Source organism: Helianthus annuus, chromosome 17 (genome assembly GCF_002127325.2).
Source record: "Helianthus annuus cultivar XRQ/B chromosome 17, HanXRQr2.0-SUNRISE, whole genome shotgun sequence".
In the NCBI taxonomy this organism is placed as follows: Eukaryota; Viridiplantae; Streptophyta; class Magnoliopsida; order Asterales; family Asteraceae; genus Helianthus; species Helianthus annuus.
In genome coordinates this window covers 194,259,580-194,274,798 of record NC_035449.2, presented here as the reverse complement: position 1 = coordinate 194,274,798, position 15,219 = coordinate 194,259,580, and the positions used below count along the sequence as shown (strand labels likewise).

Sequence of the window (15,219 nt, the reverse complement as noted above, 5' to 3'; positions counted from 1 at the left end):
ATACTCGATCCCTTTTTGCTTTCAGCACTTTTGGGTGTTACATACGTAAACTATCAAATTCACAATCAACTCAAACTATTTGAACGCTAACCTATTTGCATGTGCTACTTGTCTAAATGATTGCTGTTTATTATGTTTACACGTGGAGTGCTATCTACCTGCTTTAGCAACATAGTACTATAGTTTGGACTCAGCACCCGTTCACACGGGGGTTGCTAAGGACAATTACTTGCATAGATTACGGTGGTAATCATGTATTGCGAACTGTCTCGGACAGTCAACCCGCAGTCGTTGGTACCGATGGTCCCATGTTGATAATTTACATGCATCGTTTTCCCTTGTGTACGTGCCTGGTTATGCGTAAACTATTCGAACTCTATATGCTATATTAAACTTGTGTACTCACCTTTACATTATTTGTATTGACTTTTATTTTAACGTATGTGACAGGTGTTTAAGCTACTAGCTTGCTAGGGAAGCGAGGCAATAATAAGCTTCTAGGAGCCTGTGACCTTAGAACAGTGTCCACGTACCTGCTCCAGGGCCATAGTTCTCTGTAGATCTTGTACTGGCACCTGTAGTCAGTGAGATCTACAGTTAGGCGTCTTAGAAACATTAAACAATATTTAATTCAGTCTGTAATAATTAAGAATCTGAGTTGTCAGAACAGCTCTAAACTTGTTTAGTTGATTTCTATGATAACTTGTTATTATTTAGGACACGGTATGGGACGTGTTATATAACTGAACTATATGATAGTTGTTGTGGAAAACTTCTGAACAATCTGTTTCGCTCAGTGCCGCGCCCCGATGATTCCGCCATCGGTTGGGGTGTGACAAAGGGTGGGTGGGTAATTCTATGTCTCGTTCAGTGTATAGATTATGCGAGAACCTCGTTCAAGCTTAGCAAGACTTCACGAGTGGGCGATAATGTCCGCCTTGGGAGAAGTAAGAAACCTCTTGAATGACTAGGGGTGTGCAAAAAAATCCGAATCCGAAACCGAATCCGAATTATCCGAAATTCCGAATCCGAAATATCCGAAATTTCGGATACCCGAAAATTCAGATTCGGATAGTGATTTTGATAATTTTCGGATATTTCGGATATCCGAAACAATAAATAATATTATTTTTTACTATTTAAATATATATGATAACATATGTTGGTAACCTAGGTTCCACTTCCTTTTTCACCCACGCCTCCAACTGCCACTCCTTCATATCTTAATCATCCACCATCCTTTAAACCTTCAGATCTTCATCGTCACACCTTTCAATCTTTCATCAACCCTCGTTGAAACCAAATCGTCATCTAAATACTACAAGCCTTCAATCTTCATCGTCACCTATTCCGGTGGCTTCTCGTTCCCGTCACCCATCGCAGGAAGCGACCCTATTTACTTATCGTTCTCTATAATAGCCTTGCACTCTCGTAGGATGCAGCCCGACACAACCTCGAGTTGGTATTATTGAGAAGAAAACCACAACTTTGAAGCGGGTCTGATTAAAAGCTATAAATAGATCTACTTATGACTTGAGAAAAGTAAATATAATATTCACTTCTTCATATTGAAATAAGTTAATGGTTGCTGTATGTTCATTATTTCTTCACTTATTTTTGAATTATTATTGAATCACAGAAAGAATATAACGTATGGTGGCGTTGGATGATGATAAAGATGAGTTTTAATTTTAGTCAAAGTTGGAAGCACATATTTTCTTCTAGAAAATGGATATCCGATTCAAATATCCTAATCCGTATCCGAAGTTTCGGATATCCGAAATTCGGATATCTGAAATTTCGGATACGGATTCGGATACCTAAATCCACTATCCGAAATTTTCGGATATCCGAAATTCGGATATCCGAATTTGAACACCCCTACTTGAATCCCTTATCTATAAAGTACTATTAAAACTTTAAACCGACCCTGCAGGACTGTACCTTGCTGACTCAGACCAATGGGTTGAGGGTAACGCTGCTTGGAAGGAGGCCTACCACTTTTTGCATTAATAACTTACTTAATTATCTTTCAATAATCCGACCTTGCGGGACTGTATCCCTACTGATTCAGACCAATAGGTTGAGGGTAACGCTGCCTAGAAGGGGGCATACTATTATAATTTAAAGGTAATCTCTTAAAATGCCTAAAGTGCAGAAATCATTAAAGGATACATAAAAGAGGAGTTGAAACCTATTTTGTAGGGCTGTAAACGAACCGAACGAACACGAACAAGGCCTTGTTCGTGTTCGTTCGTTAAGGAAATAAATGTGTTCACGAACGGTTCATGAACACTTACCGAATGAGATTTTATGTTCGTGTTCGTTCATTAAGGAAATGAACGTGTTCGCGAACAGTTCATGAACACAAACGAACACAAATAGATCTGGCGAACGCGACGAAGGATAAAAAAAGATGGCCCAGAGAGTAACACTCGAACTTGAATCCCTTATTATGAAACGGAGGTCGATCGTATTCGCCGATGTAAATAATGAGAAATGAATGGGAAATGATGCATAAACAAGGTGCAAGTGGGTTTCTTAGTTTAATTATTAGGGTAATAAAATATATAAAAGTTTAATAATATAAAAAGTACAAATAAAATATAAGAAAGTACAGAGATTTTCAATTAAAACACAAACATACGAATATAAACGAACGCAAATCAACGAATGTTCATGAACACGTTTACGAACACCTTATCGAACGTTCACGAACACAATCGAACGAACGAGACCTCTGTTCATGTTCGTTCATTTAACTAATCGAACGAAATATCTTGTTCATGTTCGTTCGTTTATTAAACGAACGAACATAAACGAACTTTCCGCCAAACGGTTCACGAACTGTTTGTTGAACGTTCGGTTCGTTTACAGCCCTACTATTTTGTGTTTTAAGAGTATATAGAATAGCAACACTATTAAACACTCTATAAAGAAGCAACTTATATATGCATATACTAGGCTATCACTCGGGAACATCCCGGGTTAGGAAAATTTAGTTTTTAATAATAAAAGGTACATAAACAACATTTTGAAACTCGTTATATCTTCTTTCCCGCCCCACAGTAGCTAAAAGGCCGGAACATCCCGACATGTGAATATGAAGGTTGTAAAAGATATTTACAAGATGCCAATTTCATTACTCAAAATGTCATTAGCCAGTAGCTAGAAGGCCGGTACATACATCACAAAATTTGTTCAAATCGCCTAATACATTCACACCCATATTACACCAATATTCTATATTAATGCTTTCCATTTTTGCTATATGCTTTAAGCATAAGAAAGTCTCTCCTTGATGTCTTAGACCACTTTTCACATAAGAGAATTGGGCCCCCTTGAAGAACCGTTTGTCGATACTTAATCCACCTACACACACAACCAATCGCATTACAAAATCATCAAAATCAAACCAAATTCGAAAAAAAAAAACTCAAATAAATAACATACCCAGTGAAATCACTACACATGAACACCTGATTGCCAACATGAGGCCAAACTAACTGTGTATGAACCTTAATTTAACACTGTAAATGTGTGTAAGAGAGAAGAAATTGATCAAGTGAGTGTACACAAGACATGTTTGAAAAGAAGACAGTGAAATTGGAGAAAATCTTTTCTTTGTCATGAAATAGAAACCTGAGCAATTGAGATTTAAAACATTCTAATAGGATATCTAGTTAAAAAGAAAGTACTTTAGCTATGAAATTTTCCGCTACTTAATATACAACCCGTTAGCGTAATTCACCAAGTGTTTTAAGCATCAGGTTCACAGGTTTGGGTAACGGGTCAAAATAGGTAAATTAGTGTCAAATATGGGTACAATAATTATATAAGTTCAATAATAATCTTAGTTTTTCCAGACACAATGATTTAAAGATTGAAATTACAACTTGGGCTACTTTCAACCAGTCTGGCCCGTTTCCTTTTTAGCTGGTAATTTAGTCGACCCGTTCTTTAGGATTAAAAATACATTGTTGACTACTTTCAACCAATCTAGTAGTTTTGTCGACCCATTCATAAGTTGATAACCCTAATAAGTAATGAATGATTATGATATAAACAGATTTACCTTGAATGCATCTGCGTCGGTTTTGTCATCCCCTACATATATAGGGAGCACATCTTTACAACTACTTAAACCTGCAAAGACAACATTTGAGTTGGGATATTAAGTTATATAAACAAATATAATTAAAGAAAATAGAAATCAAACTGGAACATTACTAACCAAGTGTTTGTTTTGTTAAGAAATATATTTGTTCATGAACGCTCACCGAACAAAATTTTCTGTTCGTGTTCATTCGTTGAGGAAATGAATGCGCCCGTTTGTTAAGTTTAAGTAACGAACGTTCGCGAACACAAACTAATGTTCATGAAAACAAAAGAACATAAATAAGTGTCCATGAACATAGCATATAATACACAGATACTTATTAAGTATTTTATTTGTCAAAAGTTTGAAGTATTTAATTAGAATAAAAAAAATTGAAAACACTAATGAACTATTGTAAACAAACGAACAGGTTACCGAACATTCACGAACATAAATGAACAAAACAACCTCTATTCATTTTCGTTCAATTAACTAAACAAACAAAATTTCTTTTCGTGTTCGTTCATTAATTAAACGAACGAACACAAAGAACTTACGGTTCACGACTGTTCTCTAAACGTTCAGTTTGTTTGCAGCCCTATTAATGTGTGTGATACAAAACTGAAAGCAAGTTTGAAATATTAACCTCATTGATCATTGGGACAAATTTCCTTCGTTAACCTATGTTAAATAAAATGATGAGATTTAAATGACCTGAATATATGGAAAATGGTTGGATTCACATAGTTACGCAAAAAAATATAATTCGGTACCTCAGTGGTATGATCAGCTGCTGGAGACTGAACCGGACACATTATGTCCATCCCATGACTACCAGCATAATATAGTTCTTTCAGTCCTACAAACTTGCGTACCTGAAGAAAGATAGCAAAATGATACATATAAGTATCCAACCAGAGAGTTTAAGTAAAGTATTGGTAAAACAAAATACTTTTTAAGTACCCTTTCACGGCTCCTGCCACTAATAATTGCTGTCGGAAAGCATTTTGCTACATTTCTAACAGCAACACGCATCTGTTTACAAGATAGAATATCAAACATAATTCTAGCCAAATTAAGATAACTAAGAATTTAAGATTCTCACAGCATTAGACATGAAGGCATGATCCGGATTGTCGACAATCGGGGACAATGTCCCATCATAATCTAGAAACAATGCAATCCTCTTCCCCTTCACGTTATTCACAATCTGTTCAATGGACGTAAGCGCAGATGGATACTTAAGCTGCACAACAAAACAATAACAGAAAAATTAGTATCTGGTTTCGGTCAAGTACTAAAGAGGAGCATGTTAAGGGAAATACCATCCAATTGTGGTAAGCCCGCATCATTCGGTGAAAACTCATTGCCTTTATATTTCATTATATTCCGCGGGGGAATAAGATTTCATGGCATCCAACCAGCTAGTAGAAAGAACGTCATCAAGTAGAAAGAAAGTCAAAACACGTAGATTATCATATATATGGACAAGAGCTAAGAACATAAACAGATCTGAACAATTCATGTGTAAAATGCATTGAATCAAGTCAACCGAAGAAAGTCAATGATTGCATACTATAAATCAACCAAAATTATAAATTTACATTGCAAAATTATGATGCTTGTGGCTGCATCCCCAGGTCTATATAGTAACCAGCAATGCTTGGCGGATCAGCAATATTAGCATCGTCAACTACACATTTAAGTAAACAATAACAAATTTATATAACCTTTCTAATCTGGGCTAAAAATGCTAAAAACTGAATACCCAATTCGATTCAAATCAAAAACTCGGTTTAAAATCAATAAATGACCACTATATTCAAAGAATCGCTTAACATGATTCTGAAAATAAAAATAACACGAAAAACATCAATGTCAAACATCATAAGAATAATCACGAGAAATAACCATTAACGTGGATGAAAGAATCGGCGGACAAGAATGAGACTGCTCAGCATCACACAATGACACAAAAAAAAACCATCAAATTTGGGCCTTATCCAAAAAATCAACAAAACCGTATAACATCAAACCCTAAAACCTCAAAATTAGGGTTATAAGTGAATAAAGCGGCAATTCAATTATGTAAAACAACTATATAATATAAACAAAGAAAAAACAATTTCTACAATTTAACAATTATAATTCATAAAAATTAATGAAATTAGGGTTAGAATAAAAGACAACCTGTTCAGCCTAAACACGACATCTCCTAACACAATAACAGACCCAAAATCATCCAAAACTATTGCCAGATCTAACCCTAGATCTCTGTCGCACATCCTTCAACACATATCTGAACAAATTCATCATTCGAAAGGTTTTATTAAAATCAAACACAATAAGCAAAATAAAACCCCAAAACTTACCATTAAAATTGGACTTGCTCAGGATCAACTTGTCGGAACCCTAGCCTTCACTGCTGGAGGCGGCAGCTAGGGCATTCTATCCACAGATCTGTCACAAAAAAAGCCACACCAAGAACAAAAAACGAAGATGAACAGAGGAAGATTATGATGAATTTTTATAAAAATATTGATTTCAAAATTGCAAGGTTTTACCTGTTTGTTCGTAAACCGCATCGCCATGAAATTAGGGTTTCTGGTCTAGATTGTGACCGAACAAACAATACTAAGCCGAATCGTTAGAAATCTTGAGCGTTTCCACTAATCGCAATAAAGAAAAAAATCTGATTTGTGATGGAAGTGTAGGAATCACAACAAAGAAAACTGATTTGTGATGCAGGTGTTGGCTTTTCGCTAGTAGGGTTTGTGATAGAGGCGTAGGAAGAGGAGGTGTTGAATGAAAGGAATGAGTGATCTAGAAAATTAGGTTAATTAAGGAGTATATATACCCGGGTCACACAAATCGGGTATGGTTGTTGCCATTCGGATCCCGTGTAAAAACATAAGGTTTCCCACATTTTCCCGCCAAAAATCCATTGTGGTTGCACCACCACTTGACACGTGTCCCACATCTAATTTATTTATTATATATATAGATGTGTTGTAAGTTAGGTTTTGGGAGTTTTTCAAAAAAAAAAAAAAATGGAAATTTTTCTTTTTAACCCAAAAGTTTTAATGTTTGACAATGTAAGTTTAAACTTCTAAATTTTGTTTTCTTTTAACCCTAAAGTTTTAATCTTTGACAATTTACCCTAAAGTTTTAATATTTGACAATTTAAGTTTAAAATTTTTAATCTTTGTTTCCTTTTTAACACTAAAGTTTTAATCTTTGACAATCTAACTTTAAAGTTTGAATTTTTGGTAAGTTAACCCATTTGATTAATTTGATTTTTTACTTCTAATTCAAAAGTTTCCATCTTTTACGATTTAACCACTTTGATTTTTTTACTTATGCGTTGTAATCTTGACTTTGGAGGTTTTTCAAAGAAAAAATGATTATACATATGGTTGTTGTAACCTTGGCTTTGGAGGTTTTAAAAAAATTGATTTTTTTTACTTTTCACCCAAAAATATTTCATAAATTACTTTTAACCCAAAACTATTTTTTTTTTACTTTTAACACAAAACTTTTTATCTTTTGCAATCTATTCTCACAACTTTTTTTACTTTCAACTTTGGTCCTTTATAATTTTCATTTTCCGCAAATTTTTCGCTATATGCTTCGTTCTAAATTTTGTGACTTAACACATCGCAACGTGCGTCTTTGGTTTAGCGTTTTTACATTTCGTTCTAAATTTTGCAAGTTAACAAGACGCAATGTGCGTGTGTGGGTGAACATTTTTACATCATCTATTTTTTTCCCGTTTGACGGGTTCAATATAACGTGCTTATCCTAAATCGATATAGTTATAACTAAAGAATCCCCGCCGCATTGCGGCGGGTCGTAATTCTAGTTGTTTAAAAAAAAAGAAGTTAGAAAAAAAATGAATAGACAAAGACCCAAATGATTCTTTAAGCTGACCACTCTTAACGAGGAAGATCGACTACGGCCCGGAACAGGAACAGTCAACATCACTCCATTCTCTCTCACCAAAACAAAAGTCAAACCTGCCGTCAATACACCACGTGTCACTAATCCAGACCCATCTCCATCTCCCCATCCATATTCCCACCGCACCCGATCCCACCCCCTCACAAGCCCCACTCCCCTACATCGCACCCCACCCTTACTTCACTCCCCTTACCACACGTCACTAATCCACACCGTCCGTTCGTCCATCTTCAACCCCTTTTCCCTACCCCGAATAACACTGAATCATACCCCCCGAATAATATTAAATACAGAATATATAGAGTGAATATCGCATATACATTATAATAATAATCTCTGCTGTCTAATCGGTGGTCTCAAATCAGGGTTCACCGGAGGTACATTTATACATTTATATTCAAATATTCAATCCGATTATTATAATTATTATTATTTATTTAATCAGTCGATTGAAACAAATCAAATAATAATCGATTAATGCTATTCGATCGATGTTTTTGCTTGCTAGCTTCAATCGATTATTATTTGTTTACTTGTTTATGATTTTGTGAAAAAAGTTGGTGAGACTTATCGTTGAAAATCGGCATGCATTGAGGTTTTATGCACCGATTGTCTGTTTGTTTGATGTATACGTGGTTTAAATTAGGGCTTTTGTTCGTGAGAAGTAGTTGTATATGTTTGTTTGTTGATTATTGTTGGTGTGTGTAAGGTGTAAGTTAGGGTTTGTTTTGTGATTGTTTGGATTGATCGTTAGGTAAAGGCATGCAGTGGTGTTTTGTTGATTTTATGATTTGTGTTGGATGTTTTTGGAGTGTTTGGTTAAGGTGTTTACGCTTCGGTTTTGTATAAATTGATTGTTTGGATTTTATTTTTGAGTAAATTACTTTTTGAGTCCAAGTGTTTTAGTGATTTTAACCACTTGAGTCCAAAATCAAAAAGTTTAACGTCCTGAGTCCCTAACCGTTCATTTTATAACGTTTTGAGTTCAATTTTCTTCATTTTATAACTTTTTGAGTCCAGTTTTATTAAAAAATTGGTCTCAAAAGGTTAAAATTTGGACTCAAAAGGACTCAAATGGTTATAAAAAAAGCGTTTAGGGACTCAGAACATTAAACATTTTGATTGTGGACTCAAATGGTTAAAACCACTAAAACACAAGGACTCAAAAAGTAATTTACTCTTTATTTTTTTTAGGTTGATTTTATGATTTGTGTTGGATGTTTTGGGATGGTGATTTGTTGTTGTTTGGAGTTTTGGTGTGTTTGGCTAAGGTGTTTATGCTTCGGTTATGTATAAATTGATTGTTTGGATATTTTTTTTTGTTGATTTTATGATTTGTGTTGGATGTTTTGGGATGGTGAGTGGTTTTTGTTTGGTGTTTTGGAGTGTTTGGTTAAGTGGTTTGTTTACACTTTGGTTTGGTGTAAAATGATTGTTTGGATAATTTTTTTGTTGATTTTTGTTTGCTATACAAAAGGGGATTGCGGTGCAACTTGTTGCCTGTTTACCTGTCACTCTGCTGTAAATTTTCTAATGGTGTGAGAGATATACGTAATAAATTATTTAGGGGTTTGATTTTGGGTGGTTTAGAAATGGTTTTACTAATTTTGTTGTATGGTTTATGTGGCTAGATTTTATAATCAGGGTTTAATTTTTTAATCAGTTATATAAAGATGTTAAATTTCAAGTGTAATTTTTATTTCGTATGTTGGTTGAGTAAGATTGGTAAAGGTTTTTTTCCCCTAAATTTTTGTATTTTTGTTCAAGATATGAATTTTGGTTTTACATGATTGATTTTATAGAGAATGAGTAATATGTTGGTTGAGTAAGATTGTTAATTCAGATGTTTATTTTTCCCAAATTTTATAATTTTTTTCAAGATATAAAATTTCGGTATTACATGATTGATTCTATTATGGAGAGTTATGAGTTATCAACGTGTATGTTCAGTGTTGGTTAATGTTGTACTAGATGGATGCATTTTGGAAGCTCTACCAACTTGTAATGTTTTTGAACTTATATGGTAGTATGTTAGTAGGCGGCCGACAATGATGTATCGTATGATTTTTGTTGTCCACGTATGTGACGTTTAGCATTGTCGCTTTTCTCGTGACGTACTTATATTATTTGGCATGTGGTTTTACTCGTATGTGACGTTTAGCATTGTCGCTTTTCTCGTGACGTACTACATTCATTATTTGGCATGTGGTTTTACTTTCCCATCTTGCTGGGATTTTTGATTTATTTGGATTATAAAAGGACTAGAAAATTTTAAAATACATATTCCTTAAATCTTAGTTTTATCTTTTCTTTTTTTTTTTTTTTGTAGAGACGGAAAAAGATAACTTTATGGAATCTCAAACTTTGTCCTCCCATGAAACCGAAACTGTTGCGAATCAACGCTACTCTGCACATGATGTCGCCGATGCTTTCGTGACACAATATTATAAAATTCTGCAAGGAAATCCTAAAGAGGCTCATAACTTTTACAAGGATCAAAGCGTACGAGCCCATCCATGTCTCGATGGTTCAATGAAATCAGTAACAACACAGCAGGTAAAAAAAACTTTGGTCAACAACATATTTGACTTAATATTGCACGTTATAATACAAAAGTTATCCATTGAACGTTTTGGAGCAGGGTATTGATGATGAGATCATGGCTTCCAATGTGAAGGAATGGAATCCCGATCTGAGCACGTTGCATGCTCAGGATTCATTAATGGATTCGGTGATCGTTGGAGTAACGGGCTATTTGATCGACAAAGATCACGTGTCAAGAAACTTTGCTCAAACTTTTTTCTTGGCCCCACAAGAAGGCGGCGGCTTTTATGTGCACAATGATTTTCTTCAGTTTATAGAAATCAAGAACATTTCGGAAAGCTCACCTTCCCTTGATGATGTGGCAAATCCTCTGGCTGCGCAACAAGCTGATGATACAGGTACTTTGATCGTGTTCGAGAACTGATTATTTGATTTTAATGTTATCTTTTTTTTTTCTTTCTAAATAATCAGAACATTCCAAAACTGAAATAGTTTATGTTTATCGCTTAATTATATCAACGTTTAACAACGGAATCAAATCCAAATACATTTTTGACAACATAATAACTTTCAAAACACACAACCAAACACCGTCTCATTATCACTATCTTTTAGAGTAAAGTACACGGATAGTCCCTGTGGTTTTTTAAAATTTTGGATTTGATCCCTAACTTTCCAAAGGTACACGGATGGTTTCTATGGTTTGCAAATGCATTACCAAGTGCAAACCACAGGGACCATCCATGTACTTTTGGCAACAGTTGGGGACTAAATGCGTTACAAGGTGCAAATCACCAGGACTATCCATGTACTTTTGAAAGCTAGGGACCAAATCCAAAATTTTGGAAAACCACGTGGACTATAGGTGTACTTCACTCCTATATTTTATAATTCCAGTTATTCGTTTGTTTAGCAAAAGACTCCTCAATGGAGACCGCGCATGCTGCCAACAAGGATCAAACTGAAAAGTCTACATCTACAAAGGAGGACAGTGATACTAAAGTTAAGGTTTCCGAGTCATCAGAAGGAAAGAAACCACTTCCAGCTGAACCAAAGAAGAAAAGTCAACCTTCTGTTTGGGAGCAACCTCCAAACATCCAAGAAGATTCGAAAAAAGTGTCTTACGCATCAATTGTGAGCTTAATTTTTTAGATAAATTTATATTGATGGGTGGGTTGTATAACGGGTAAAAACTTAAACCAGGTTTGGGTTGTGCTAGTCCATAATAGGGGTAGGGGTGCTAAACGGGCCGTGTTCGTGGGTTGGCGGGTCCAACCCGACCCGAACCTGAAAATTTTAGACGAACCCGGCTCCGACCCAAACCCGAAAATCGTGTCATACGTATGAACCTGGACATGACCCGAATATTCGTGGGTTGACCCAAACACAACCTGTTCAACCCGTTTTTATAATTTCTTTTTTCTGCAAATTAGTATATTAAATTTAAATGTTTACTAAAAAAAAACACAAATGTATATAATATAGTTACATTTTAATTATAAAATCTTATGTTATTCTCTTTTTAAGTTATAATTATGGCATATGATAACCACCCAATTTAATTTATGACACAAAACGTATTGTAAATTGTAAAAAAAAAATATAATATAAATGCGTTAAATCATAAATGGGTCAACCCGCCAACCCGACCTTGTTGACCCAAATCACCCGTTTGGCTAAACATGAAACTCACGGGTTTGGGTTAGTCCAAATGTGTTCGGGTCATATTCAGGTTGAACCCGCAAACCCGTTTAGCTAAAGTGTGTCGGGTACGGGTCAACCCGGTCGGGTTAGCGGGTTGACCCGTTTAACCCATTTATATTATATTGTATTTTTTACAATGTTTTTATATTTTTATCCCAAATGTTTACCTATTTGTTATTGCGTTTGGTTATAGCTGGCAAAAGAAGGCGCTGGACCATCCACTACACAAACGTCTCCAAGTGCCGCGGTCAAAACTATGCCAAAAACCGAGAAGCGTGCAAGCACGTCTTCCGTCGTACCAAAACCGTCTATTATTCCTAACAACGGCCCTTCAGATGGTATCTATGATGGTAAGATCATTTACTTGCAGTCATCATTAACCTGTTTCATTTCTCAGTAACAAGTTATTTCCCACAATTGTCACAGTCAAATCTATTCGGGTCAAAGATCTGCCGCCAAAATTGACGCAGGAGTCACTACTAGAGGCGGTAAGGCAGTTTGGACCCGTCAAGGAGAAAAATATCCAGATTAAAGAATACTCACAGGTTCGTAATCATACTTATTATATACATATAACATTTCAGTGTTTTTGTGTTTTAGTTTTTTTTTTAATCTTGAACCCTCAACTTTTAGCATTGACACTTACACCCCTCAGTTTTCTAAGAACTTTGTAAGATATCATTTGACCCTCTTGAGTTTTAACTTTTAAGTGCTTATTTTTATGTACGTGGGTCAAATATAATACGTTTTCGTACTTATTTTTATATACGTTTCTGATTGGTCTATATTTTGACATATTTTTTGTTCGAAAACATGTTGGATCAAATATATACCTTTTCACTAAGCGATATAAATTCGGTTACTTTACGTTTCGCCGCCGCCGCATCGTATGGTACCATTCTTCAACATGAAAAAACACTATTTTCTTATGTGCTTATTTTTAAGTACACTTCAGTACAAATTCAAGCTGGCCTGCGTTTCGACGTAAATTTTTCTCGGTAATGAATCAGCACAAATATAACACGTTTTCGTGCTTCTTTTTATGTGCACTTTCCGTTGGTCTACGTTTTGACGTAAATTTTGTTCGATTTTGATTTTCTCGATAATGAGTCAGGTCAAATATAACACGTTTTCGTGCTTCTTTTTATGTGCACTTTCCATTGGTCTACGTTTTGACGTAAATTTTGTTCGATTTTCTCGATAATGAGTCAGGTCAAATATTGTACGTTTTATGTGCGTTTTCAGTTGGTCTACGTTTTGAAGTATTTTTTTCGGAAACGAGTCGGGTCAATTGACGCTGCCGCAACACGCGGCAGGTCATTATACTAGTTATATTCAGAGCAGAGGTGACAATGTTGACCCATTCACTTATAAATGGGTCGACCGGCTGCGTTTCAACTCAAACCAGTTGAATTAGAAAAGTTGGTTGAAAGTTGTCTAAAGTATATTTTAATGCATACAACTTTGTAAGCCGTTTGTATTTTACGATTTTGATTATTATTGGTACATTATTGTCTTGGCTCTAATGGATCGGGCTAAAGTGTCAATGAATAACAACATACTTAGGTTGGTGGTTCATTTTGTTGATTATACTTGATAGTGTCGTGACTTGGTAAATATACTTTTTTTTTTTTAAACGGGCAAATTTGGTAATTTGATCGTCTGTTTTGACCCGTTCTAAAAATTACTATGTTTTGACATTTGACCTGTGGTCAACTTAGTAATTTTCTAATTCTTGTGATGTTTTCAGGACGGATATCGTTATGCTTTCGTTGAATTTGATAACCCCAAATCTGCTCAAACTGCAGTAGAGGTACAATAAAGTACTTTTGGATTTTAAAATTTGTTTGTTCTATTTATAAAATACATTAAAATTTTGGCACTGTTTGAAAAAAAAGTTGTTTTATTAATTTTTTTGAACTTTTTTTTTTCATCACATTGTTTTAGGCTCGCTACATCCGGTTTGAGGACAGAGTATCGGAAATCCAGTACAAGATAATTCCCAATCAAGGTTAGCGTAATAAACCCGAACCCGCTGGGAAAACTTGAAACCATAAACATTTGTAGCATATTCCAACCTATGCTATGAATTTGATTATACCAAATTGCCCTCACAGGAGGACATAACAACATGGGGAGGCCATCGTATGGTCGTGGAGGATTCAAGCCCGAAAGTTCCTGGCGCCGTGATGGTGAAGGGCGTGGCAGCGGTAGCTGGGGAAATAAGCACATTGACCATGAGAACGTTGGTCAACATTCCGGTCAAGCTCGAGAGTATAACCAGAGGCGCAACCGTTATTTTCAGGATCGCCAGTGATCAACGCTTTTAATGGATCCAACAAAATGGATTAAAGACCGGTAAAACTTTAAAAAAATACTTGGGAAAGTTTTCTGCTGTTTTCGACTTTTTAGTTTGGTTTCGAACCAAAGAATCTTTTATGGTTATACATAGACCCCCCCCCCCCCCCCCCTCTTTTTTTTTTTTTTTTTTTTTCTGAATAGTTTACAATGATACTGGAGAAACTTTGGAGCCTTCGGTTTGTTTAAGGATTTTATGGTGTTAGTTTACTTTTTTTAAGGGAGTTTAATTTTAGCTCTACTGTCACAACCAAGGTGGCCGGTCTGACTAGGAACAACCAACATAGCGGTCCAATTGACCGCTCTTTAATAGCCTTCATTTGGGCTGGCCGGTTATGGGTCGGACTGGTTGAACCGGATAGGTAGTTCGGCCGGATTTTCAAGTTTTTTACTACAAGCTATTCTATAAATAGTTTGTTATAGCCTTCGTATTTTTTAAACATTACAAACCCACAAAAAAAAACAAAATATTTTTGTATATTATTTTAAGAGTTAATTACCTAGTTAGTCCATGTGGTTTGCACAAAATAACATACTTAAGTATTAATAGTTTA

General features: G+C 35.3%; 2 protein-coding genes and 1 long non-coding RNA gene across 3 annotated transcripts; 1 reads left to right on the top strand and 2 right to left on the bottom strand.

Moving 5' to 3' along the window:
* Positions 1-3,248: 3,248 nt before the first annotated feature.
* LOC110924361 (trehalose-phosphate phosphatase A-like) lies at positions 3,249-5,466 on the bottom strand. Its single transcript, XM_022168378.1, has 7 exons — positions 5,425-5,466; positions 5,205-5,345; positions 5,063-5,134; positions 4,851-4,974; positions 4,076-4,146; positions 3,454-3,506; positions 3,249-3,372 (listed from the first exon to the last, which is right to left on the bottom strand). Exons 1-7 carry the CDS (start codon positions 5,464-5,466, stop codon positions 3,249-3,251), a joined length of 627 nt encoding a protein of 208 aa, XP_022024070.1.
* Positions 5,467-6,290: 824 nt separating this feature from the next.
* On the bottom strand, positions 6,291-6,775 carry LOC118488987. Its single transcript, XR_004885565.1, has 3 exons — positions 6,664-6,775; positions 6,472-6,559; positions 6,291-6,398 (listed from the first exon to the last, which is right to left on the bottom strand). It is a non-coding gene; the product is annotated as an uncharacterized LOC118488987 (long non-coding RNA).
* Positions 6,776-8,336: 1,561 nt separating this feature from the next.
* On the top strand, positions 8,337-14,878 carry LOC110923042 (nuclear transport factor 2). Its single transcript, XM_022167229.2, has 9 exons — positions 8,337-8,436; positions 10,389-10,615; positions 10,701-11,001; positions 11,517-11,737; positions 12,501-12,657; positions 12,734-12,852; positions 14,058-14,120; positions 14,255-14,318; positions 14,425-14,878. The coding sequence occupies exons 2-9, from the start codon at positions 10,409-10,411 to the stop codon at positions 14,622-14,624; spliced, it is 1,332 nt and encodes a 443-aa protein (XP_022022921.1). The 5' UTR covers positions 8,337-8,436; positions 10,389-10,408; the 3' UTR covers positions 14,625-14,878.
* Positions 14,879-15,219: the final 341 nt, after the last annotated feature.